This window comes from Anabrus simplex, chromosome 4 (genome assembly GCF_040414725.1).
Source record: "Anabrus simplex isolate iqAnaSimp1 chromosome 4, ASM4041472v1, whole genome shotgun sequence".
NCBI lineage: Eukaryota > Metazoa > Arthropoda > Insecta > Orthoptera > Tettigoniidae > Anabrus > Anabrus simplex.
In genome coordinates, this window is record NC_090268.1 from 60,370,390 (window position 1) to 60,394,525 (window position 24,136).

A 24,136-nucleotide genomic window follows, 5' to 3' on the forward strand; every position below is an offset into this window, starting at 1 on the left:
CACCCAGGTCCGTCCGACATAGGTTCGAACTCGTATCTCGTACCTGAAGCTCTAGACGATCTCGAAGCTTCTCCCACAATCTTGCCGCGGGGTAATCCCTCGAGATTTACTTACAAGAGTTAAAAAGTTGAAGATGCGAGTAGCATCGAATTAAGAAAGAGAAAATAAGTCACATTTCATGGGAACTGACTTCTAGAAATAATGAAACTAAAGCTCGTTCACGTATTGTACACTGTTCGTTGTTGCTTTCCACAGTAAATGATGTTGCACTTGACACAAAAAAGTATAGCTGCTCAAGAGTTTATCCATTGGTCACTGCTATTAGCGACGAACTGATACATTGTTAATCACTGTTATGGAATAATACAGTTTGGAAATTATTATGTACGGTTATAAATTCAATTCAGTTTGAATTGATTACCGTTCACTTCAACACACAATCACCTGTATCTGAGCACACGAGCATTGAATTGCGCAATAGGCAAACACTTATATTATTCTAGCGAAGCAGTTTATGCACTTTCATGGTCACGTTTGCGTAGCAAATAAAATAAATTGAACTGAGTTTCGAACTTCAATCAATCAATCAATCAATCAATCAATCAATCAATACTGATCTGCATTTAGGGCAGTCGCCCAGGTGGCAGATTCCCTATCTGTTGTTTTCCTAGCCTTTTCCTAAATGATTTCAAAGAAATTGGAAATTTATTGAACGTCTCCCTTGGTAAGTTATTCCAATCCCTAACTCCCCTTCCCATAAATGAATATTTGCCCCAGTTTGTCCTCCTGAATTCCAACTTTATCTTCATATTGTGATCTTTCCGACTTTTATAAACGCTACTCAAACTTATTCGTCTACTAATGTCATCCACGCCATCTCTCCGCTGACAGCTCGGAACATACCACTTAGTCGAGCAGCTCTTCTTCTTTCTCTCAATTCTTCCCAACCCAAACTTTGCAACATTTTTGTAACGCTACTCTTTTGTCGGAAATCATCCAGAACAAATCGAGCTGCTTTTCTTTGGATTTTTTCCAGTTCGTGAATCAGGTAATCCTGGTGAGGATCCCATACACTGGAACCATACTCTAGTTGGGGTCTTACCAGAGACCATGATCCACCCTATCAAATGCTTTAGACAGGTCAATCGCGATACAGTCCATTTGACCTCCAGAATCCAAGATATCTGCTAGATCTTACTGGAATCCTACAAGTTGAGCTTCAGTGGAATAACCTTTCCTAAAACCGAACTGCCTTCTATCGAACCAGTTATTAATTTCACAAACATGCCTAATATAATCAGAAAGAATGCCTTCCCAAAGCTTACATACAATGCACGTCAAACTTACTGGCCTGTAATTTTCAGCATTATGTCTATCACCCTTTCCTTTATACACAGGGCTAGAAATAGAGATATTCTAAGAGAAATTCCACAGTTAATTACATAATGTTACAGTGCGTCACTTTGAAATACTTAGCGCGTTCACAACACTTGATAGTGAGGAATCTAAGTTCTACAATTCGTTGAAAGGAATTTTAAAGAATGGACAAATATCAAAGTCCCTTGGCACATTTACAACACTTGATGGCGAAAAATCTAAGTTCCACACTTCGTTGAAAAATGTTAAAGTCTTGACAAATATCAAAGTTCCTACTTGCACACAAATTCTAAGTCCTATTTACTCGGAAAACCTACGTTCATTTCACTCGCAGACTTTAAGATAAGTTTTGAACAGTTCTATGATCCGACGAACAGAATTACGAGGTAGCGTGATGAGTTTGAGACATCAGAACTCCCAGCTGTGATTGGTATCTACTACTGAGCTCGTTCGTCTTATATACGATTTGGAGCTAATACAGTACGTCATCAGATTGTCGAGATTCTTAAGAAGTGGAATTATGCGAAAATCCCTCGGTGGATTTGCTGGAAACCTGCAATGGTAGACCTTCACAAAATTTCTTACAAAATGACGTATCTCTCGAGCTGATACGGCCATTATCACAGAAGTTTTTTAAAATTTCCGAATCAAATTTTCTGGAAGGTGTGACGTTTATTCTGGAACACTAGTCCGTGGCAAGTGGCTGAGAGGGCGGGTAGCCTATCTCGCTCCTGCACCTACGTCACTCGCAGCTGTCTGCGTTTCATGCTGGCTTGTTCTGTTAAACGAAGACACATCAGGTTTGCAGTATATGGCGCGCGTGATAATTAAATAAGATTCATCTTTTAAAATACGGCATGTACCGCGCGTTCCTGGTACATATCCCTCGCTCTCAGAGAAAAAGAAAATACTCATGAGGATTTTCTTTTTTAATTATGTTTCTCGAAGTATTTTTTAAGATTAGAAGGATTGTAAATGCCTTCAGAACTGCCGTCTAACTTGCTGACCTTATATGCGCCGTTATCTAACGATTCGGAAATCCTGTAAGGGACAAAATACAGAGGGCAGAATTTAGCGTAGATGCGTAACTCAGGATGGGACATCTCCCACTTGCAGGGGTTGTCTGAAATTGCGGTTTCGGTTCCTTCTTCCTCTGAAGTCGGCAGCGTGTCTCAACTTTCCCAGAACTTTCGCCACTCTGTCTTCTTGAGTGATCGCAGCATCCGGGGAAGCAGGGAGAATAGTATCCCGTCGACGAACTGGTGTTCGCCCATGATGTAAAAATGCTGGGATATCTCCAGTGGACTCGTGGACATTAGAGTTGACGAATTGCTGCATTACTTGGAGCACATCAATACATTTCCAGTGTTCTTTTCTGCAGTACACGCGACAAAACTTGGCGATCTCCCTCATCAATCGCTGGAGACGGTTGGCTTCCGGATGGCGAATGGAATTCATGATGTGAAGAACTTCCACCACTTCCAGAGGTGTACTAACTCCCATGATCAGTCAGAAGAAACGTAGGTTTCCCATCTCAGCAAAGACATTCTTACGGAGTCTTCTCAAAATATTGCAGGTACTTGCTTTCTGGATTGGCAGTAGCATCGTGAATTTAGAGAACACGTCAACAACGACCAAGACGTGCTTATTTCCTCTTGTCTCCTTTGGGAGTGTTCCATACAGGTCGAGTGCCATCACTTCCTGTGGCTTCTCTGGAATGATAGGCTTCGGATATTCACTCATAAGATAATTGTTGGGCTTAATTCTTTGACATAAGTCACAAGTTTTAATGGTGACCCTAATATCCCTTGGGAGGTATTCCCAAATGAACTTCTCCTTTATAATGTTGGCGAACTAATCCACTCCAGTATGCCCTGTAATGGTGTGGCAATGCTAGACGATTGGTTCCCGCAATTTAGTAGCGGCGTAAATCCGTCGCCAGGTCCTAGTGGGATCGAGATACTTGTAGAGCAAGTTATCTTCCAGTGAGAAAGATTGAGCGGCTTGCCTAATCCAGGCATAATCTGGATCTTGACGCGGAATCAATCCCTCGAAGAAACGAATGATCTCCCAGAGCCTATGATCTCTCCGTAGGGCTGAGATAAATATCGAAGTCTTCTTACGAACTCCTCATCATTATCATTGGTGACAGAGATTGGACATGCCAAAGCCACATCTGCTGGATTCCGACTGAGAGCGTCACCAAGCGTGTTCTTCTTTCCAGGCCGATGCACAATGGATACATTAAATTGCTGGATAAATAATGCCCACCTAGTGAGCCTTTCGTTGGTGAGATCGGAAGAAAATATGAAAGTTAATGCTTTGTAATACGTATAAATAGTAATCGGGAATCCAAAGACTATTTTCTTCCAGTAGAGAAGCGAATAGACTATTGCTAGGGCTTCTAGCTCCGTGGTGGTGTACACACTTTCATGCGCCCTCAGCTTCCGACTCAAGAATGAAATGAACAATTTTATGTCATGTTCGCCAGGATCGCCCTGGTAGAGAGCTGCGCCTATCGCTATCCTACTGGCATCACAGTGAATGTGAAACGGCCATTCATAATTAGGATAAGAGAGCTTCAGTTATTTCTGAGCATCCTTTTAGTAGCAATAAAGGAATGCTCGCATTCTTCAGTCCACTTCCAGCGATTTTCTTCAATAAATCTTGCTTGCTTCTTGATGATGATGATGATGCTTGTTGTTTAAAGGGGCCTATCATCTAAGGTCATCGGCCCAATAAAACTTGAGACAACACAGTCTCTGTATAATTGGGGCAATGCTGCGCGAAGAATTGGCAAACTCCAAGGAATTGCCGAACTTGCTTAATTCTACAGGGCCTAGGAAAATCCACAACACACTGGATCTTCGCAGGATTCGGCCGGATGCTCTCGCCGCTGATGACATTGCCAAGGAAAAGTATCTCAGTATTGAAAAATTGACTTTTCTTCCTGTTAAACTTGAAATTCTTTTAACTTAATTCCCTGAGGACTTTATGAAAATCTTCTACGTGCTGCTCCCAGGTATTGGATGCCACCAAGACATCATCCATATAAATGGTGGTGATGGCTTTCACCTCTTCGAATAGATGACTTTCTAACACTCTTATTAGAACAGGTCCTGAGTTCTTGATCCCGAAGGGCAACGATTAAAACATAGGTAATATTATCGGGAAGGAGTCCATTAGAGAGTCTGCTGTGCTCATCCAACACGATACGAAAATAGAACGAGGTCATGTCTATGCCTGTAAAAAAATTTTGCCGTATAATCGCTTAATGACATCTTTAAGCGAAGGAGGGTGGTCGTATTCTAATACCAGACGATCATTCAAGACACGAGCGTCAAGGCACAATCGTAATCTACCATTGGGCTTCCTTACTATAGTGAGTGGATTAATGTACGGTGTAACACATTTGGAAACAATTCCGTTAGTCTCCATCTGACGATAAGTACCGTGGTCTCATTCTTGTACTTCTCGGATACCGGGCATGGTTTGCGCTTAAATGGCGATAGAAATAGAAATGGCGTATAGTTTTTAGTGCCGGGAGTGTCCGAGGTTCGCCATATGCAGGTCTTTTTATTTTCTCCCTTAGGGGACCTGCGCGTCCTGATGAGAATGAAATGATGATGAAGACGACACATACACCCAGCCCCAGTGCCAGCGAAATTAACCAAATAAGGTTAACATTCCTGACCCTGCCGGGAATCGAACCGGGACCCCTTGACCAAAGGCCAGCAAGCTAACCATTTAGCCATGGAGTCGGACTAAATGACGATGTAACACTGACATTGAAGTGGTGTTTGACACCTTTAATTTCCCCTGGCTTTTCATCAAAAACATCTGAATAGGAGTGATAAATTTCCTCTTCTGCCGCAGCTATGTCTGGATTGTGTTCTGGGGCTTCAATTACACTGGTGATATAGGTGAAAACATCATGCTCTTTGTTACATAAAACCTCAAAAGTGGTTCCCTCTTCTTAGGACCACCCTTGTCAATTAACACGAGTCCCTCTCCTTCCTCGAAATGACCCTCTTCATTTAGTACCTTTTCGAGTGGGGCGGCATCGCCAATCACAGCATCAACTTTTGTACTGGGCAAATTAATCCCGTGAAGTCTATCATTTTCATCATCTACAAGCTACAATTCTACAGATCCAAACCTACATAAATTAATAATGTTGGCAGTGTGGTCTATGATCGCCTTTATTTCAACAGAAAATCCGAACCTAAGATAAGGTTGAACTTCATTTGCGAGATTATCAGGAAAATGTGTTCAAGCAGCTCTTCATTTATAGCAAACTCAAGGAAAGCTTGTTGCTTGCATTTAATATTTTTGTCAAGAATGATAACCTTAATCTTGATTTGTGCCACTGGTAATAAAAGGATATTGTGTTTGTCCTTGATTACCGTTATTAATGTATCAGAGATCAAAGAAACTTGCGCGCCTGAATCCACTAATGATGAGACTTGGAAGTCCCCAATGGTAATGTAACTCACACACCACACATAAGAGGGTCTGCGTTGCTTCACGTCCGTAGGTTTAACCACTACACTGCCCTACAGGTGTCCCCCGGGTTGTGCTAAGAAAGCAACAGTGATAAGATGAGACCGAACTGTCGGAAACGACCTCTCGGTCAAAGAGCGAACAAGAAGGAGATGTGTGGTCCTTTTCAGGACCTTCAAGTTCGTAGAATTGGACCATCGCTGCGCATTTGTCAATTGAATATTGAAGGGATTAGTCGAGCGAAATGCGAGTATCTTTCCAGGATTGCACTGAAATATGCAGTTGATATCATTGGGCTTCAAGAAACACACACAGCAGACGAACAACAGTTACAGAGTAGGGGAAAATTGCAGGCTTTAAATTGGTAGCGTCTATCATCAAAATTATGGCCTTGCAACTTATGTCAGGAATGATATAACATATTACCAATTACTATCAGTAAATTCTGAAAATGACATTTTTACTACTACAGTTAACATTGAAAACTTGACAATAGTTAATGTGTACAAGCCACCAGATATTACTTGGCCTAATCCTCCTATACCTTCTCTGCAGTATCCTACTATATATCTCGCTGATTTCAATAGTCATCAACATCTTTGGGGATATAACAAGGATGACTCTAATGGTGAAGTTCTTGTGGACTGGATGGAAACTGAACATTTGAATCTGATTTTTGATGCTAAGGACCTGCCTACCTTTTAATCAGCTCGCTGGTCTCGAACCTATACCCCAGATCTTTGTTTCACAAATCGGCTTCATAATTCACACAGTCAAGTTCGACGTACAGTGCTCAACGATTTCCCACATAGTCAACACAGGCCTGTACTCTTGGAGGTTGGGATGTCTTTACCTGTTGTTCGTTCACATCCTAAACCAAGATGGAACTTCAAGAAAGCCAATTGGACTGAATTTGCAAAGCAAACAGACTCATATATAAGATGGATCAAACCAACATACAACAACTACAGCAGATTTGTAGGGGTTATAAAAGGTGCAGCGAGACGATGCATCCCTAGAGGATATCGTAAGGAGTATATCTCTGGCTGGAGTTCAGAGAGTGAGGAATTACTACGAGAATATGAAGAACATCCTAATTCCGACAATGCAGCTGGTCTCCTCCAATCCTTGGATGAGAGTCGAAGAAGGATCTGGCATGAAACTGTGGAATCCCTAGATTACACCCATTCTAGCAGAAAGGCCTGGTCTATAATTAGGAAACTGGATTCTTCAAACCCTGCAACTAAGAGATCAAAAACAGCCATCAATCTGAATGATTTTGCTAATCATCTAATACCAGTTTCTAAAAACACAAAAGACAAGCGAACCAAAAAGGATATCAAATTAAAGTTGAACATCAAGAAAAGGGCAGCGCCGCAGTTTTCTGAATTCTCTACTCCATTCAAAGAAGGGGAAACTGAAGCCGCAATAAAAAGTATAAAACTTGGAAAAGCTGCAGGATTTGATGGAATTTATCCTGAATTTTTGGCTCATTGCGGACCAGCCACAATAAAATGGTTAACTAACTTCTTCACTAATATTCTGCAAACTGGAAACATATCACCTCTGATGAAGAAAACAAAGTTAATAACCATACTGAAACCAAATAAAGATCCATCTAAAGTGGAAAGCTACCGTCCAATAGCACTTCTAAGTGTTGCATATAAACCCCTTGAGCGACTGATCTACAATAGAATTTATGAAACAATCAACAGCTACATTCCTATAGAGCAAGCAGGATTTAGACCTGGAAGAAGTTGTAATGATCAAGTACTGTCTCTCACCACGTATATCGAAAATGGATATGAGAGGAAATCAGTAAGCGTGGCTGCCTTTTTGGATCTATCAGCTGCCTATGATACTGTCTGGCGAGAAGGACTCCTTCTAAAATTTTTGAGTGTGATCCCATGTCGTTAACTTACGGCCTTACTTAGCATTATGCTCAGTAATAGGTACTTCCAGATCTACGCTGATAATGATAGAAGTAGAGTGTTTAAATTAAACGATGGTTTACCTCAAGGATCAGTCCTTCCCCCCCTTCTTTTCAGTCTGTACATACATGGCCTCCCAGACATATCATCAAGAAAATTCATTTATGCTGATGACATTTGTTTGGTGACTTAGTGCTCCAACTTTTATGATGCTCAAACTACTTTAGCCACTGATCTGGAAGCCTTGGATGTATACTTCAAGAAATGGTGCCTTCACCTAAATCCTCAAAAAACAGTTATATCTACAATCCAACTACGCAACAGACAGTCTACAAACCAACAATAAAATTCCGAGGTCAAGTATTGCCGTTCTGCAGTACACCAAAATACTTGGGAATAACACTTGATAGAACTTTGACTTTCAAGCAACATCTCTCAAATGTAGCTGCTAAAGTAAAAACTAGAAAAAATATTCTTCAGAAACTTGTTGGTACATAATGGGGAGCCAATACTCATGTTCTAAGATCAACAGCATTAGCCTTATCATATTCTGTTGCTGAATACTGCTGCCTCTCTTGGATCAATAGTGTTCACACTAAGAAGATCGATGTACAACTCAATCAGGCTATGCGCATAATCTCGGGTTGCATTCGGAGTACGAACACACTATGGCTTCCTGTTCTCAGCAATATTGCACCTCCAGCCCTAAGACGATCAGAAGCTCTCCTAAACGTTTGGAAGAACATTCAGCAGAACCCCCAACTACCCATCCATCAAGATATTACGCACACTGAACATCAACGTCTGAAATCAAGGAAACCACCCTGGCGTACAGCAATGGATCTTGAAAGAACCTCTTTTCATGTTAACAGTTCATGGAAAGCCCAGCGGGATCAGTCTTCGGTAGTGAACAAACATCTGGTTGAGAATCCTTCTAAACGAGTACAAGGATTTGATCTTCCAAGACGACAGTGGAGAATCATCAATCGGATAAGAACTGGACAAGGCAGATGTGGTTATCTGTTGTGCAAATGGGGTTGGACTAGGTCTGCAGATTGTGATTGTGGTGCATCTTCTCAGTCAATCCACCACATTGTTGCTGACTGCCCAATTCGAGCTTTGAAAGGAACGCTGATGGACATTCACCGCACATCGGATGAAGCAGTTGATTGGGTCAAAATGCTAGAGACCTAGAGTTATAGTATTGTACGGACTTGTGACTACGCACATTTACCCTGAACTATATACATGTGCGTACATAGATTCATCATACGATAAATAAATAAATAAACCACACATAACACTATCCTTCACCACAATAACACGCAGTTACCTACACATGGCATATACCGCCCACCCTCATCGGAGGGTCTGCCTTACAAGGGCTGCACTTGGCTAAAGATAGCCACACGAAACGAAATTAATTACGTTATTTCATGTTTTTGTAACACTCACCAACCCAAGCACGGTTCCGAAACTACAGACGTATTCTACATCACACAAATCGGCGGTAGGCTGCCACTATTGTAACAACCGCAGGGTTTGGAAGGTTTCCAAGACTTACTTATTTGAAATAAAAGACAAATATTATGTGGATAATACATTTTATTCAATAGAACGTTGTATACTTGGAATGTGGATACTAACTACTACCAGGTGATCTCAATTTACCAAATGCCAATTGGGAAGGTAATGAGAACGGCAGGAAGCATGACCAACAAATGGCAAATAAATATGGGTAGGGCATCTGATTCAGAAAGTTACGGAACCAACCAGAGAGAAGAATATTCTGGATGTGGTGCTGGTAAAACCAGATGAGCTCTATAGAGAAACGGAAGTAATAGATGGTGTTAGTGATCACGAAGCTGTTTTTGTGGTATTTAAAAATAAATGTGAAAGAAAGGAAGGTATTAAATTAGGACTATCTGGGAGTACCATATGGCTGATAAAACAGGCATGAGGGAGTTTTTAAACAGTAACTATGATCGGTGGGAAACGGTAAATAAAAATGTAAACATACCCGGGGATGGGTATAAAGCAATTGTTGAGGATTGTGAAAATAGGTTTGTACTTTTAAAGGCGGTAAGGAATGGTAAAGATCCACTACATTATAACAGAGAAGTAAAGAGACTTAGAAGGAAGTGCAGGTTGGAAAGAAATAGAGTTAGAAATGGCTGTGGAAATAAGGAGAAATTTAAGGAACTTCCTAGGAAATTTAATTTAGCAAGGCATTCAGCTAAGGATAACATGATGGCAAGGATAATTGGCGGTCGTAGAAATTTTAGTGAAAATTGGAAGTGTCTGTATAGTTACTTTAAGGCAGAAACAGGTTCCAAGAAGTACATTCCAGGAATCATTAATGAACAAGAGGATTGTGTATGCGAGGATCTTCAAAAGGCAGAAGTATTCAGTCAGCAGTATTTAAAGATTGTAGGTTACAAGGATAATGTCCAGATAGAGAAGGTGAATAATACTAAAGAATTATTAAAATTTACCTATGACAACAATGACATTTACAGTAAGATATAAGAGTTGAAAACTAGAAAAGCAGCTGGAATTGATAAGGTTTCGGCGGATATACTAAAGACAATGGTTTGGGATATAGTACCATATGTGAAGTACATATTTGATTATTGTTTGCATGCAGGAGCTATACCAAATGAATGGAGAGTTGCTATAGCAGCAACTGTGTATAAAGGAAAGTGTAATAGAGATAAAGCTGAAAATTACAGGCCAGTCAGTTTGACATGTATTGCATGTAAGCTTTGGTAAAGCATTCTTTTTGATTATATTGGACATGTTTGCGAAATTAATAACTGGTTTTATGGAAGGCAGTTTGTGTTTAGGAAAAGGTTATTTCACTGAAACTCAACTTGTAAGATTCCAGCAAGATATAGCATATATCTTGGATTCAGGAGGTCAAATGGACTGTATCGCGACTGACCTATCTAAGGCACTTGATACGGTAGATTATGGGAGACTACTGGCAAAAATGAGTGCAATTGGACTTGACAAAAGAGTGAATGAATCGGTGGCTATGTTGCTAGAAAATAGAACTTAGAGAATTAGAGTAGACAAAGCTTTATCTGTCCCTGTAATAATTAAGAGGGGAATTCCTCAAGGCAGTATTATTGGACCTTTATGTTTTCTTATATATATCAATGATATGTGTAAAGCAGTGGAATCAGAGATAAGGCTTTTTGCAGATGATATTATTCTGTACAGAGTAATAAATGAGTTACACGTTCGTGAGCAACTGCAGCGTGACCTCGAAAATGTTGTGAGATGGACAGCAGGCAATGGTATGTTGATAAACGGGGTTAAAAGTCAGGTTGAGTTTCACAAATAGGAAAAGTCCTCTCAGCTTTAATTACTGCGTTGATGGGGTGAAAGTTCCTTTTGGGGATCATTGTAAGTATCTAGGTGTTAATATAAGGAAAGAAGTGAGAATTTTTAGTTGTCAAGCAAACATTTGTGGTACAGGTGGGACGGCAACTTCCTCCGATTGTTGTGTACATTTTTTATGCATAACTTGCAACATCCCTGCCCAAATCTGCTGCAGGGTACGGTAACCTAAAGATCCTGTTTGATTTCATGTCAGATCTTATCAATAGATGTATCCGTAGTTAAGGTGGCCTGTCGACGTATTAAAATTACTTCGTTTTACTTTGTAGTTCAAGAGAGCATTGTCTTTGTGAAAGTATAGTGTAATTACTTACTTCTTATGCTTGTACCATCACACTAATAACATGTTATTTGAATCCTGTAGTTTCATCTCGGAGCATAAACAATTCTTCAAAATAGACGATTGTTTAGGCTTGTTACGGAAACTTTAGAGGTAGAACCGTGGAGTGGCAAACCATGAATAATATGTGGATTAGGCTTATTTATGGGACATTAAGATACAAAATAAGGGTTATATTTGATATTGGCACACTTGTTTATTTCTTCAAGACCAAGTTGGCTGCTGCAGATATCTTTGCCATACTACTTACCTGGATGTGGTAATTCTTGTCGTCGTAAGCAAGAATTTCAACAATGTGGACATCCTTGAGCGAGTACAACGCATCTATCAATTTTGTTACTTGTTCATGTGTAACTTCAGGCCGAATCTGAAGACCTGGTTGAAGAACTTCCATTATACGAAGTGCTCCTGAAAATTCATGATACTTCAGTTAATTTGCATGGAAATAAATTATGAGTTATAGGTTTATGGATGCTCCAATATATGTATGTATATCTATGTATATATTGGAGCATCCATATATTAAACATGCAGTCATGCTTATGCTTAGATGTATTTAACATCTATATAGAATTTTTTGTCTGTACATTGTTCAGAATTTTAAAACGTATGGTATTACTATATCAGTCGTGTCCACAGTGACATGGAAATGTCCTTTTTAATTTTCCGTAATTTATGTCTGTCTGTCTGTCTGTCTGTCTGTCTGTCTGTCTGTCTGTGTGGCTGCCTGTCTGTCTGTCTGTCTGTCTGTCTGTCTGTCTGTCCGTCTGTATGTATCTATGCATATATTGTGACATTTAGGTCTATTGTAATTGGCAGTGAATTTTATGTGACGGGACTTTACGCCACGTGTTCCACGCCGAATGTTCGCCGGTGAAATCAAAGGGGTAACTTTCTTCTTTCTTTTCATGTAACCTGTTGAGGGGCGAAGACAAACGTTATCACCGCAAGAAGATCGGTTAAATTTATTAATACTGCTGGATTCTCTATCCAAGAGACACATTGCGTTTAAAACTTCCCGTAATATTAAAACTTCAGATTCGGCGTCTTAGCAAACATTCTCCAACGAATGTGTATAAAAGACTTGATAACATTCAAGGAAGGTAGGTATAAATAATAATATTGTGAAATAAAATGAATTATAGAATTAATTAACTAATTAATTAATAAGGAACCGTGAGACATGTTATTTACAACATTGAGGGATTTAGGACGTCAATTGAACCACGAGGTACGCTGGATGTCAGAGCTCAGAATACATGTGATGTACACAGAAGGACACACTCACTTGCTAAGCGTCATTCATTTGCTCACTTGCTATTCGAGTCAGCTGACCTGCATCATTCAGTACGCAGAGAGGAGGTCTCGTAGACCTGGACAGCTGTTGTTCGCCACCACGAGGAGAACATTCTCATTTCTCGATCGTTTAACAGACCATCTAGATTCATAACAGACGTCAGTAGTGTTCATGAAGAAAGTACGTATTATTGCGTGTCAATTGTGAAACCATGAGTTAAGAATCCATACTAATAGTTTCGTGTAAGTTTCAGTGAATATCAAGAGGTACCAGTTCGTAACCGGACGAGGCAATGAAGACCAACATTAGGAAATGTATTTACCCCGAAGACATCACCCATCTCATCATACAGCACTAAGAAGGCGGACCGAAGCCGACAGCGTCCTAATGCCAGGAATACAGCCTAGATGGAAACCAGGGTCATCAAGATATCCAAGTTAAGTCGACAATTCATTTATACTGGGTATTACGTGTTCTATGTAGCTGTAATAAGTAGTTAACTTTCTTCCTGAAGGTATTATTGGTTGAACAGTAGTTTGAGTAGATTTTTAGCGACTTTACCATGTCATTTTCTTGCATTATACGACGTTGATTCTGTATTTTCTTCAATTATTCGATTTCTAATGTGCGTGATGACTGAATGTTAAGATCATCGACTGTGTGGGATTGAGTAAGTCATGTCATCGGACGAGTATCTGGTTTAGATATCAGCCATCGCTAACCTTTAATGAATATTATTTTTCACTTCAGTTGTTACTATATTGAGGAATGTGTACATGTAAGATTCTTATTTTTCGGAGTTTATTTCTCCTATATTTTTTCCAAAAGTGTCTGCTACATTTTCATAAGGGAGTAAGCTCATCTGACGTACGAATGCTACGCTAGTGATACGGATAGATTTCTTTTGAATCCGATTTTATAATTTTAAGGGAGGACATTGTTTGATTATTACATTCATGTGTGGTTCAAGTCATTTATGTAATTTTATCCGTTATGTTTTGGACGGATGTTGCAAATTATATTGATATTTATCCTTTCACATTGTGCTATGTGGAAAGATGTTGTATTGGATTATGATAATTTTATGTGGAATTTGGGGACGAATCTTCGCGTCACTATGATTATAAGCACATGTAGTCTATTTTCTGCGATGTTGTGTATAATGATGAATGAATATTTAGAGATAATTTACGTCATTTACAGTGGCGGCTCGTTTGGGAGGCGCTAAGGCGGGCGCTCCCCACACGGTTCCATTAAATTCGGGAATTTTAATCTTAAATGTTTTTACTATAAGATTATTATCAAGGGCGCGAGTTGTACTGTACTGCGGCCCGTAGCGCTGCTGGCCCTGCGCAGGAGGGCACTCTCTCATAGCGGACCAAATACTCCAAGTCTCGCTTGACTGGCCTTGAGGGAGCCAATCAGGCGCACCGTAGAAATGTGCTGTTTTAACGGAGATTCCGGCGCGTTTCTGCCGCGGCCTATCGTTGCAGCCAACCTACCCGAAACATTGGTGATTTGATTTCTATTTAACATGGGTCAGTTTGTGCCATTTCTCTCCTAAAACTAGGAACTATTTTAGTGAGGCACTTACCTGAGTTAAATGTGCCGGTATATATTTAAACAGTCTTGTAATTTTTAGGATTATTAACTAACGAAACGAGTAACGACTGTAACTACTGTCTCCTCGCACTTGATTCATGTTGGCCATACTCACTGGAGAGCGCGATGGTTTGCTTTGTGTTGATGAATGATCTCGTGAGGTGACTGTGACAAGGTGAAATTAGGAGAAAGGTTGTGATTTATATGTAGGCATAGTGTTATTTTTGCTCTTCGTACAGTATGATTACCGTCGAACATATTAAAAACTAACGTTTTCTTCTCTTTCTGTCGAGAAGAAAGTCGAACTGAAGGAGTGTGGTAGACGGACGCCAGACTTCTCGTTGAAAAAAACCGGAGACCAAGAAAAATGAAAATAGGGCTTTCCAAAGACAAATTAATTCTCCTGACGTATATAACAAGAACCCGCGGATATGTGGAAGTGATATCTTAGAAACCTTTTACTGCTTTCCTTGCCTGCTATTCTCGCGTTCTAGGAAAGGAGATAAATGGATCACCACAGGAGTGATATCAATAGTACCATGGACTTTGAAATGCTTGGTAAAGTCAATTTCGTGTCTTGTTTAAGTGATCACTACAGGGAAACTATTCGTAAACATAATTCGCTCATGGACAAGAAAAGGATAATAATAATAATAATAATAATAATAATAATAATAATAATAATAATAAAATTGCATATGCATTGCTACCGTAATTGTTCGAAGTGTGTATCTTGATAACCTGGTTTGAAGAACTTGAGATATTTGTGGAATTCCTCAATATTCGATAGATTTTCGTAACGACTTGTGTTCGATGTAGGTATTGACGACCTTATCCGTCACCATTACCCAGACTATTTCCATCTGGTTAATTACTGTTGTTTCAGGCCATCATTTATGGGATTGTTTCATTTCTATTAAAATGGATGAAACACGTGTGGACACGTGTTGTAATATTTGTAAAATAGTATTTTTAGCTGTAATTGGTTGCATTTATTTCCTTGGTAGATGATCGTAATGGGAGGTTTACTACGTGTATTTTTTATTATTTCCACATGTTGAGTGATTTAATTTTATTGTAATTTATTGATGTGTGTGTCACCATCGTTGTCCTAAGTTTCGGCGTTGTGTTAAGGTCATTACACATACTTAATGATTTTTTACTTTCTTACTTTTGTCACGTAAAGTCACGTGTATTCTGAGGTTACACTGAACAGATAACTGAACTGTCGATTTAAATTGGAGGGCCATTTAATCAAGCAAAATTAAGTGAAACATAGAGTTAATTTTTTTTGTATTTTTTTATTTTGCCCAGTCATGTAACTTAAACATTGAAAATCTTGTTACAGATTTTCCGGCATGATTTGACATACGTACGAACATCATTCTCTAAACAAATAAAAGTTAACATTCATTATATTCGAAAATGATGATTCAATGTAAAATTTTGTCAGAATTAGTAGGAATTTAATAACATGTACCATCTGATTAGTTTTATGTTTGGCTGTACTTCAAGATTGAGCGTAAAATTTAAGATTTTAGTGATCATATTACATACGGTAATCATAGTTCTCAGGATGACGAAAGTTTTGTAATAAATCATCTACCAGTGATATGTATTTTAAGGTTCGTTATTTGCCGATATCCATTGATCCACACCTTTTTTGGAACATGTCACTCCCTTACTGATCACCCCTGAGGATGTCTTGTGTTTCTGATGTAGTCAGTCGCGGTGTAAACTGGCAGAGTATGTATGTATGTATGTATGTATGTATGTATGTATGTATGTATGTATGTGTCGTACCGGGAAATGATTATGGGGCCAGAGCATGGGAAGGATCTCAGGTAGTGTGCGGTTACTTATTGCAGCAGGTACAGGGAAGGATATTTTCGCAGGGCGAATAATAGATGGTAAAATCTTTTTGACAATATTTATTGAAATATTTATGTAAATTACCCTGCAGTTGAATTGTCAAAATTAAATTTTCAATCAATCTTTTCAAATATGCAAAAATGAAATATCGGCGCTGTTATATTCTGAGACATCCACTTGATGTTAAAAATGTCCAAAAGGAATACCAATTTTCTGATATCATAAACACCCTACAGTTCATCCAGGATCTCTTATACAGCTTTAAATTCCAAAATAATTCTTTGCACATAGTACTTCATTTAACCAAATTGCGTAAAACCCAAATCCATCACTTGTGATGCAAACCTACAGTTTTTCTAAGATTTTTAAACAAAATATTAACAGACACTTCCATTAATAATCGGATAGTTCAAGTAAAAGTTTTCAATCACTTGCTGTGTACTCCTACAGTTCATCTAAATCGATTTTATAAGAAAATAAAATAGTGCACTTGCTTTTAGGCAAACCCTATAGTTCGTCTAACTGAAATTACTTCAATTTATAAAAGATTTTAAAGAGAAATGTACAGTTCAAAAACAAGACATGGAGTCTTCTTTTATTATTAGGAATAGTAAAATTCACACGAAGCACTTTTCTGTTGACGAATGTAGCACTATAAATGATTGAGTGCTTTGTTAAAAGTCAGTTAGTGTCTAAGTTGAATTACTCACTCACTAAATATATAAAAACACTTATATCACCTGTAATCTGCTTGTAAGGATTGATGAAGAACTGTCCTGCGGCTTGGTGAGTGGAACTTTCTGCAGCGTGCAGCCAAGACTCGAACTCATTACCAGCAGCGTGACACATCCATTCAATGATGACACCACGTTATTATCCCTCGTCGAATTCACGATCATTCCCTTGCTGGATACCACGATTGAAGAAACCACGTTTAATCCCACGCTGGAAATGACGTTCTACGCAGTGTAATATCACGACACTTCGCCAAGATTTCCGATGTTCTTTTAAAGAGAAATGTTGAAACACGGAAAGTTCAATTGGCACAATATAATGGGTTGTAGAACTCTTAATTATCATTAAGATTGGTATTTTACACTGATACAAGTCTTAATGCATAGTTCGTATTCTCACTTTTGTTTAACGATGTTAAATACGTGACTTAGAATATCACAGTCTATGCTATAGTATGATCTGTAAGTCAAGTTAACGCAGTAATGACCTACAGTCGTTTTTAAAAATGGAAAACACAGTCTTTTGCTCACAGTTTATATAACAAAAATTGAACACTGTCACAGTTCATAATATTCACTGATTGTCTTAGGTTCAATCGTAGAATAATCATTACAGACCATAAAACACTTGAGAAAATGCCGTTAATATCACTCCTATAACAGTCTCTGGAATACTAATGTTCATAGATTAAGAAGTTTTATGACTGAATTTGCATGACATGAGTTCGTATGACCTAATATTGCGATAAGAAGTCCTTAACATTCAGTTAGTTTCTCATGCATAATCGAAAGTTCCTGAAAATACGTGAAAAATAGTCACATTTAGTCGTGTTACTTGTTGAATATTTAGTGGAATAGTATTTCACACAGTTCATAATCGTACTAGTATACGAGAAATGCGTCTCAGAATCAATTAAATTGTCATAAATTGGAAGTTCAGTTTATCACACACGATGTCCTAGTATGCTGTTACTGTCCATGACAAAATTCAAAATTAGGAGAGATTGACAAAATCCACAATACCGTCAACTGGTAAATTAAACACTTGAATTCACAATTATACTTCAATACAGTCTCTATCGTAAATTCATTTAGTTAAGACACTCGTAAATCTTATACAATGATGGTTCAGTCGGAGAAAATTTTATAACATTTCACACGCCTCGACGCGGCTGAAACTTCACTTGCGACGTCCTCGCACACTTTCAAAGTTCTAGAGCTTAACTTTTATGTCTCTCGCGAAGCGCGACGGAGCATACTGACATCTTGTCATGATCGTAGAGTTTAAGATACACTGACTATACCCTCGGTTCGTCGACCTATGTATATACGGCTGGGACCCGCACTCTGAGTCAGGTGACAGAAGGGTGATAATAATTCCCAAACTTCAACTCGTCATATCTTTGAAACCACTGGACGGATTAGTCTCAAATTTGCAGGGTTATACTTTTAAAATGTGAGCTACAATTTGGTGTTAGTCTCATATTTGTTGGCCCAGTTGTTGAGAAGCTTAAAAAATAGTTTCGGGACGTTTCTTCGGGGAGGTGAGCTACAAGCAGTGCTGACGTCACTCGACCTTGCCCACTCATGCTGTCTTCCTCACGCAGTGCAGTAGGGACGAGAACATTCTCTCGTACATCTGTTCGTACGTCGTAACTTAGCCGTTCGCGCATGAATAGAGATTTTATGACTCATATATGCCAGGGCCTATACCTGCCTGGTACAGTATGTATGTATGTATGTATGTATGTATGTATGTATGTATGTATCAGTGGCGTATGCTGGGATCAAGGCGTGGGATACCACTAGACTTAGGTTACCCCTTTTCGATGGTTGGTTTAGTGAAAGTCAAGTCTTCAGCGTTTTGAGCTGAAGCCAGTAGCCACCGCAAGTTGCCTGCTGTGTTGTCAAGGCTGCTTCACAAGCTACTGGCCAGGCCTCTACTACTGCCAATGCTCAATCCCTGATCAGTGGAGATGGTAGCCTAAGGTTTAGCAATTTGAAGTCCGGCTTTGTGGCTAAATGGGTAGAATGCTTTCCTTTGGTCCGATGGCCCCAGTTCAATTTTCAGGATCAACCCCCTTATACTGTTAATACCCCTGGCTTGTGGACTGGATATTTATGACGCCTTCGCCATTCATTTTATCCTCATTAGGTAACCACCAAGCCTATGCAGATGCCATTCACCATTATTATTATTATTATTATTATTATTATTATTATTATTATTAAATAAAAATGTTGAATTTCACACCGGTCGTGCCCATCGTTCACTGGTTAATTAGCTTCATCGGGAGATCTGTGGTGGTGTCCGATCCATGATCACGGGTTCGATTCTAACCAACGAAAGAGAACACTAAACCTGAAAGATTGCATTTCATTTTAGCAGATCTACGAATAAACAGAAAACTACATTACTCCTATAACAGCAGCCCTGCAGTGTCTTCCTACAAGGATGTAGAAGTAAACGGAAGTGAAATACCAGCACTATGTTATCTATATAATGAAGTCAGAAGTATGAGGTGAGGAAGTATATACGATGAGTAATGCATGGTTGATAGTTAGCAGTGGCGATCTGACGGACCGAAGCCTAGCACACCTATCCGCCCTGCTCCCCTGCTCCTGGCCGATATACAGCAGCAAGCCGCGCGAGGCGAGTCGAGGCGAGAAAGGCGAGAGTCTGTGCTGCGATATCAGTCTCCGATGCCTTGTTCTCAGAAATACGTGTGACGTTTTTCTCACTGCTTTCAAGTTTTGTAAATGGAACAATGTGTCAGATGCTGACATGATAATATATTTTAGACTTCCATCATTCTTAATTGAGGTTTGGGCTTCACTGATAGCCTTGTTAGCCCTCAGTATACGCCACTGGTATGTATGTATGTATGTATGTATGTATGTATGTATGTATGTACACGCATCACGAGAAAACGGATGAATAGAATTTAATGGAAATCGGTATGCAAAGTCGGGAAATAAGTCGCTACAATCTAGGCCATAAATAATTTTATTCACGCTAAGTAAAATGGTAGTTTAGGGGAAGGCCTAAAATTTAATTCTCAAAAATATTTATGTTATTAGTGGTCTTAATGGAAATCGGTATTCAAAGTCGGGGAATAAATCACTATAATCTAGGCCAAAAATAATTTTATTCACGCTGAGTGAAATGGTAGTTTAGGGGAAGGCCTAAAATTGAATTTTTAATTGCTTTTTTTGCTATTTGCTTTACGTCGCACCGACACAGATAGATCTTATGGCGACGATGGGACAGGAAAGGCCTAGAAATGGGAAGGAAGCGGCCGTGTCCCTAATTAAGATACAGCCACTGCATTTCCCTGGTGTAAAAAGGAAAACCACGGAAAACCATTTTCAGGGCTGCCGACAGTGGGATTCGAACCCACTATCTCCCGGATGCGAGCTCACAGCTGTGCGCCCCTAACCGAATTCTCAAATATTGGTGCTATTAATGGTCGTATTGATAAATACCAAAAAGCTAGTTATATAGTATTGAATTTCCGATAATTTACGTCTTATACATTGTTACCGTACCGGCCATGATCACAGAGATATTCATGAATTTGGATTTTTGTTACTAAGTCCATATCAGCGCCGAGTCACAAGAAAATGGGTAAACAGAATTTAATGTAAATCGGTATGTAAAGTTGGAGAATAAGGAACTGCAGTCTACACTATACATGATTTTATAAGACACCCTAATATCACAGAGTCGAAAGAAAACTAAATGTGAAGGCCTACAATATAGAAAGCTCATAAAATTGACCAACAATAGTAATTCATTGACCATTGTTTGTTGTGATGTGCTTTGCGTCTTCTGTTGCCACTTATCTCTGATAGATAGGATTACTGCTGCGTACCGAGTATTTTTAAAAAATTTGATTTACATCGCACCGACTCAGATAGGTTTTACGGCGACTATGGGATAGGAAAAGGCTAGAGGTATGATAGAAGCGGCCTTGGCCTCAATTACGATACAGCCTCAGAATTTGTCTGGTGTAAAAATGAGAAACCACGGAATACCATCTTCAGGGCTGCCGACAGTGGGGTTCGAATCCACTATCTCCCGGATACAAGCTCACAGCTGCGCGCCCCTAACCATACGGCCAACTCGCCCGGTCGTACCGAGTGTACCAGCCTGCCTGAATATTCGCTGGAAGTAGCTGGGAAGTTAGATAACTTTCTTCTTTAGCATGCCATTCCTCTGGTTCATAAATTTTCTGACACTACTGGTACTTAACACACTGGTTCATCAAAGCATTGCAGCTATTCAATCCCTACCCTGAGGCACTGACTGGAATGAGCAGTGTGCACTGTGCATATTTAACAGAATAATAGCAGAGGAGTGTTCACGATTGTCTGCGGCCTGGTCATTCCAGCACTGGAACTTTGGACTGTTAGATCGGCACCGTAGTCCTCTTCGTTAAAAGCGAAAAAAAAAAAAAAAAAAAAAAAAAAAAAAAAAAAAAAAAAAGTGTGGTTTTTCAGTTGATCGATTATTTTATATGATAACATAGCTTTTAATGGCTACTTTCCTACTGCCGTTTTTGTAAGGACCTATGTTGGCTTTAGTTAGGAAAACCACAGTCAGTCTTTCTGAGAATCCCGTAGCGAAGCACAGGTACATCAGCTAGTATATATATACTCCTGCTGCCTCATTGACTGAGCGTCGGTTTATATGTACTGATTGGTTATATTGCACGGGTGGCCCACATTGGTTGCGCAGTAGATGTTAGTTTTCCCTCGTCCTGCTCGTGACGTCATCACAGGAGCACCGTGACTGTGTAGCATACAACCGCACGTGTATCTCATTTCGTTGTTTCGTTATTTCGTTGTCTTATAAAGAAAGGATTTCCACGTAATGACTATACGTAATTTCTTTCCGTATATTGCTGTTGGTTTATATAGTGGCCTACTGTATTTTGCGTAGTGTGTGTGTCGGAGTTCGTTTCTGTGAGATCTCTGTTAAGTTGCTGTGTTTCGTGCAGTAAGATGCACTTATTTTCTTTTCGTTAGTTGCGTGAACAGCGTAATAGTAGCTGGAATGAAATTTATGTGTTTATTGTACAGTATCATTGCGATAGAAAACTGTGCCGTTAATGATTCACCGACCGAGCTCGATAGCTGCAGTCGCTTAAGTGCGGCCAGTATCCAATATTCGGGAGATAGTGGGTTCGAGCCCCACTGTTGGCAGCCTTGAAGATAGTTTTCCGTGGTTTCCCATTTTCCACCAGGCACATGCTGGGGCTGTACCTTAGGCCTAATTAAGGCCATGGACGCGTCCTTCCCATTCCTAGGCCTTTCCTGTCCCGTCGTCGTCATAAGACCTATATGTGTCGGTGCGACGTAAAGCAAAAAAGATTCACAACAATCTACAGCGACACCTGATTGTTCAGCAGAGGGATTTCGGTACCTCGCCGGCTACATCGCCGACCGTGAAAGAAAATATGACAGGTCAATGCGAAGTCCCACTGGGGAAATGCTTTCCATTTCTTCCGGTACAGCCTCTGTGGGATGGATAGAAATGTTATCTCGGGGAGGTCTACTCGTTCCATCGTTACAATGGTAAACCAAATAAAGGAATTTGATTTAATTTTCAGGGACACTCACGGACGTGCTGAACTGTGACGCATACCTAATATTATACGCAAAGTGTGTTAAATAATTAGCAGTAAATTCCCCGCTGTACCACCAGAAATATTAACAATGTATGTTAGAACGAGAATATATATATGCATACGACAAATGAACATTCGGACAAGAACTGAAAAATCCATAGCAGCTCATCAGCGAAAGGCACGACAGTGGATTTCATCTTCAAAAGCAACCACTTCATGACATCTAATCTCACAGGTAGGACTGTGTTCTAATGAAGTGTTTTTCCTGTTCTTTCTTATTGTTTAATTTTTTAAAAGTAGACTGTCTATGCGGAGCCTCCGTGGCTCAGACGGCAGCGCGTCGGCTTCTCACCACTGGATACCGTGGTTCAAATCCCGGTCACTCCATGTGAGATTTGTGCTGGTCAAAGCGGAGGCGGGACAGTTTTTTCTCCGGGTACTCCGGTTTTCCCTGTCTTCTTTCATTGCAGCAACACTCTCCATTATCATTTCATAGCATTTATCAGTCATTAATAAATCACTTTGTGAGTGGCGACCACATTGTAATAATAGCCTATATATGGTCCATTCATTACATCCCTGACCCGGTCAGAGACTGGAAAACAGGTTGTAGGTTCATATCTCTAAATATTTATATTTACAGATTTGAAAGCGCATAATCTTCCTCAAACTAAATATAGGAACTAGGAAATGTTAATAAATTTCAAGCGTTGGTCAGTGTGCCGTCACGTTACATTTACGCCTTATTCGTAATGGAAATAATGAAAAGAGACTACGCTGTACTCCTTTTCAATCTTATAACAGCAGTAATCTTTATGTCTGGTCTGCAATTAGTTCTGAGAAACTGTAATGTTTGCTGATATTATGAGATTCCTACTGATTCGCGCGCTCTGGGCTCGGCTGCTTTGCTCTTACTGTGACGTCATTTCGTTAACCAATAGCAGCTCGGCTCGCGTTGGGCCCAACCTTTAGTAGTGTTTAAGAACCTTGGTTATATTGTAAGCATTGAATAGATATTTCAGTATAAGCCTTTTTGTTTGCTTGGTGGAATATGTTTTCTTTGGTTAGTATTTAAGATCATCATCATCATCATCATCATCATCATCATCATCATCATCATAATCAACCTCATCATATGCATTTTCCAGCTATTGGCCAATAGACCTTATATTCGCAGTAAGACAGTTACAAGAGCATCATTATGAGTGGGGTAAAGATCTACTTATGGCCTTCTTAAACTTTGAGAAAGCATATGATCATGTGTGCAGAAACAAGGTATGTGAAACGCTATAGATAAAAGGTGTCGAGACACACCAGGCAAATGCTGGGGCTGTACCTTAATTAAGGCCACGGCCGCTTCCTTCCAACTCCTAGGCCTTTCCTATCCCATCGTCGCCATAAGACCTATCTGTGTCGGCGCGACGTAAAGCCCCTAGCAGAAA

General features: G+C 39.6%; 1 protein-coding gene across 1 annotated transcript in view; it reads right to left on the reverse strand.

Annotated features, from left to right (window-relative positions):
• The window catches only part of LOC136871615 (hydroxylysine kinase), a 109,581-nt gene that overhangs the window by 50,421 nt on the left and 35,024 nt on the right, over positions 1-24,136 (reverse strand). Inside the window, exon 2 of the mRNA XM_067145078.2 lies at positions 11,807-11,964. Within this exon, the coding sequence (XP_067001179.1) occupies positions 11,807-11,950 (144 nt within the window). The 5' untranslated portion in view covers positions 11,951-11,964. The remainder of the gene's footprint in view (positions 1-11,806; positions 11,965-24,136) is intronic.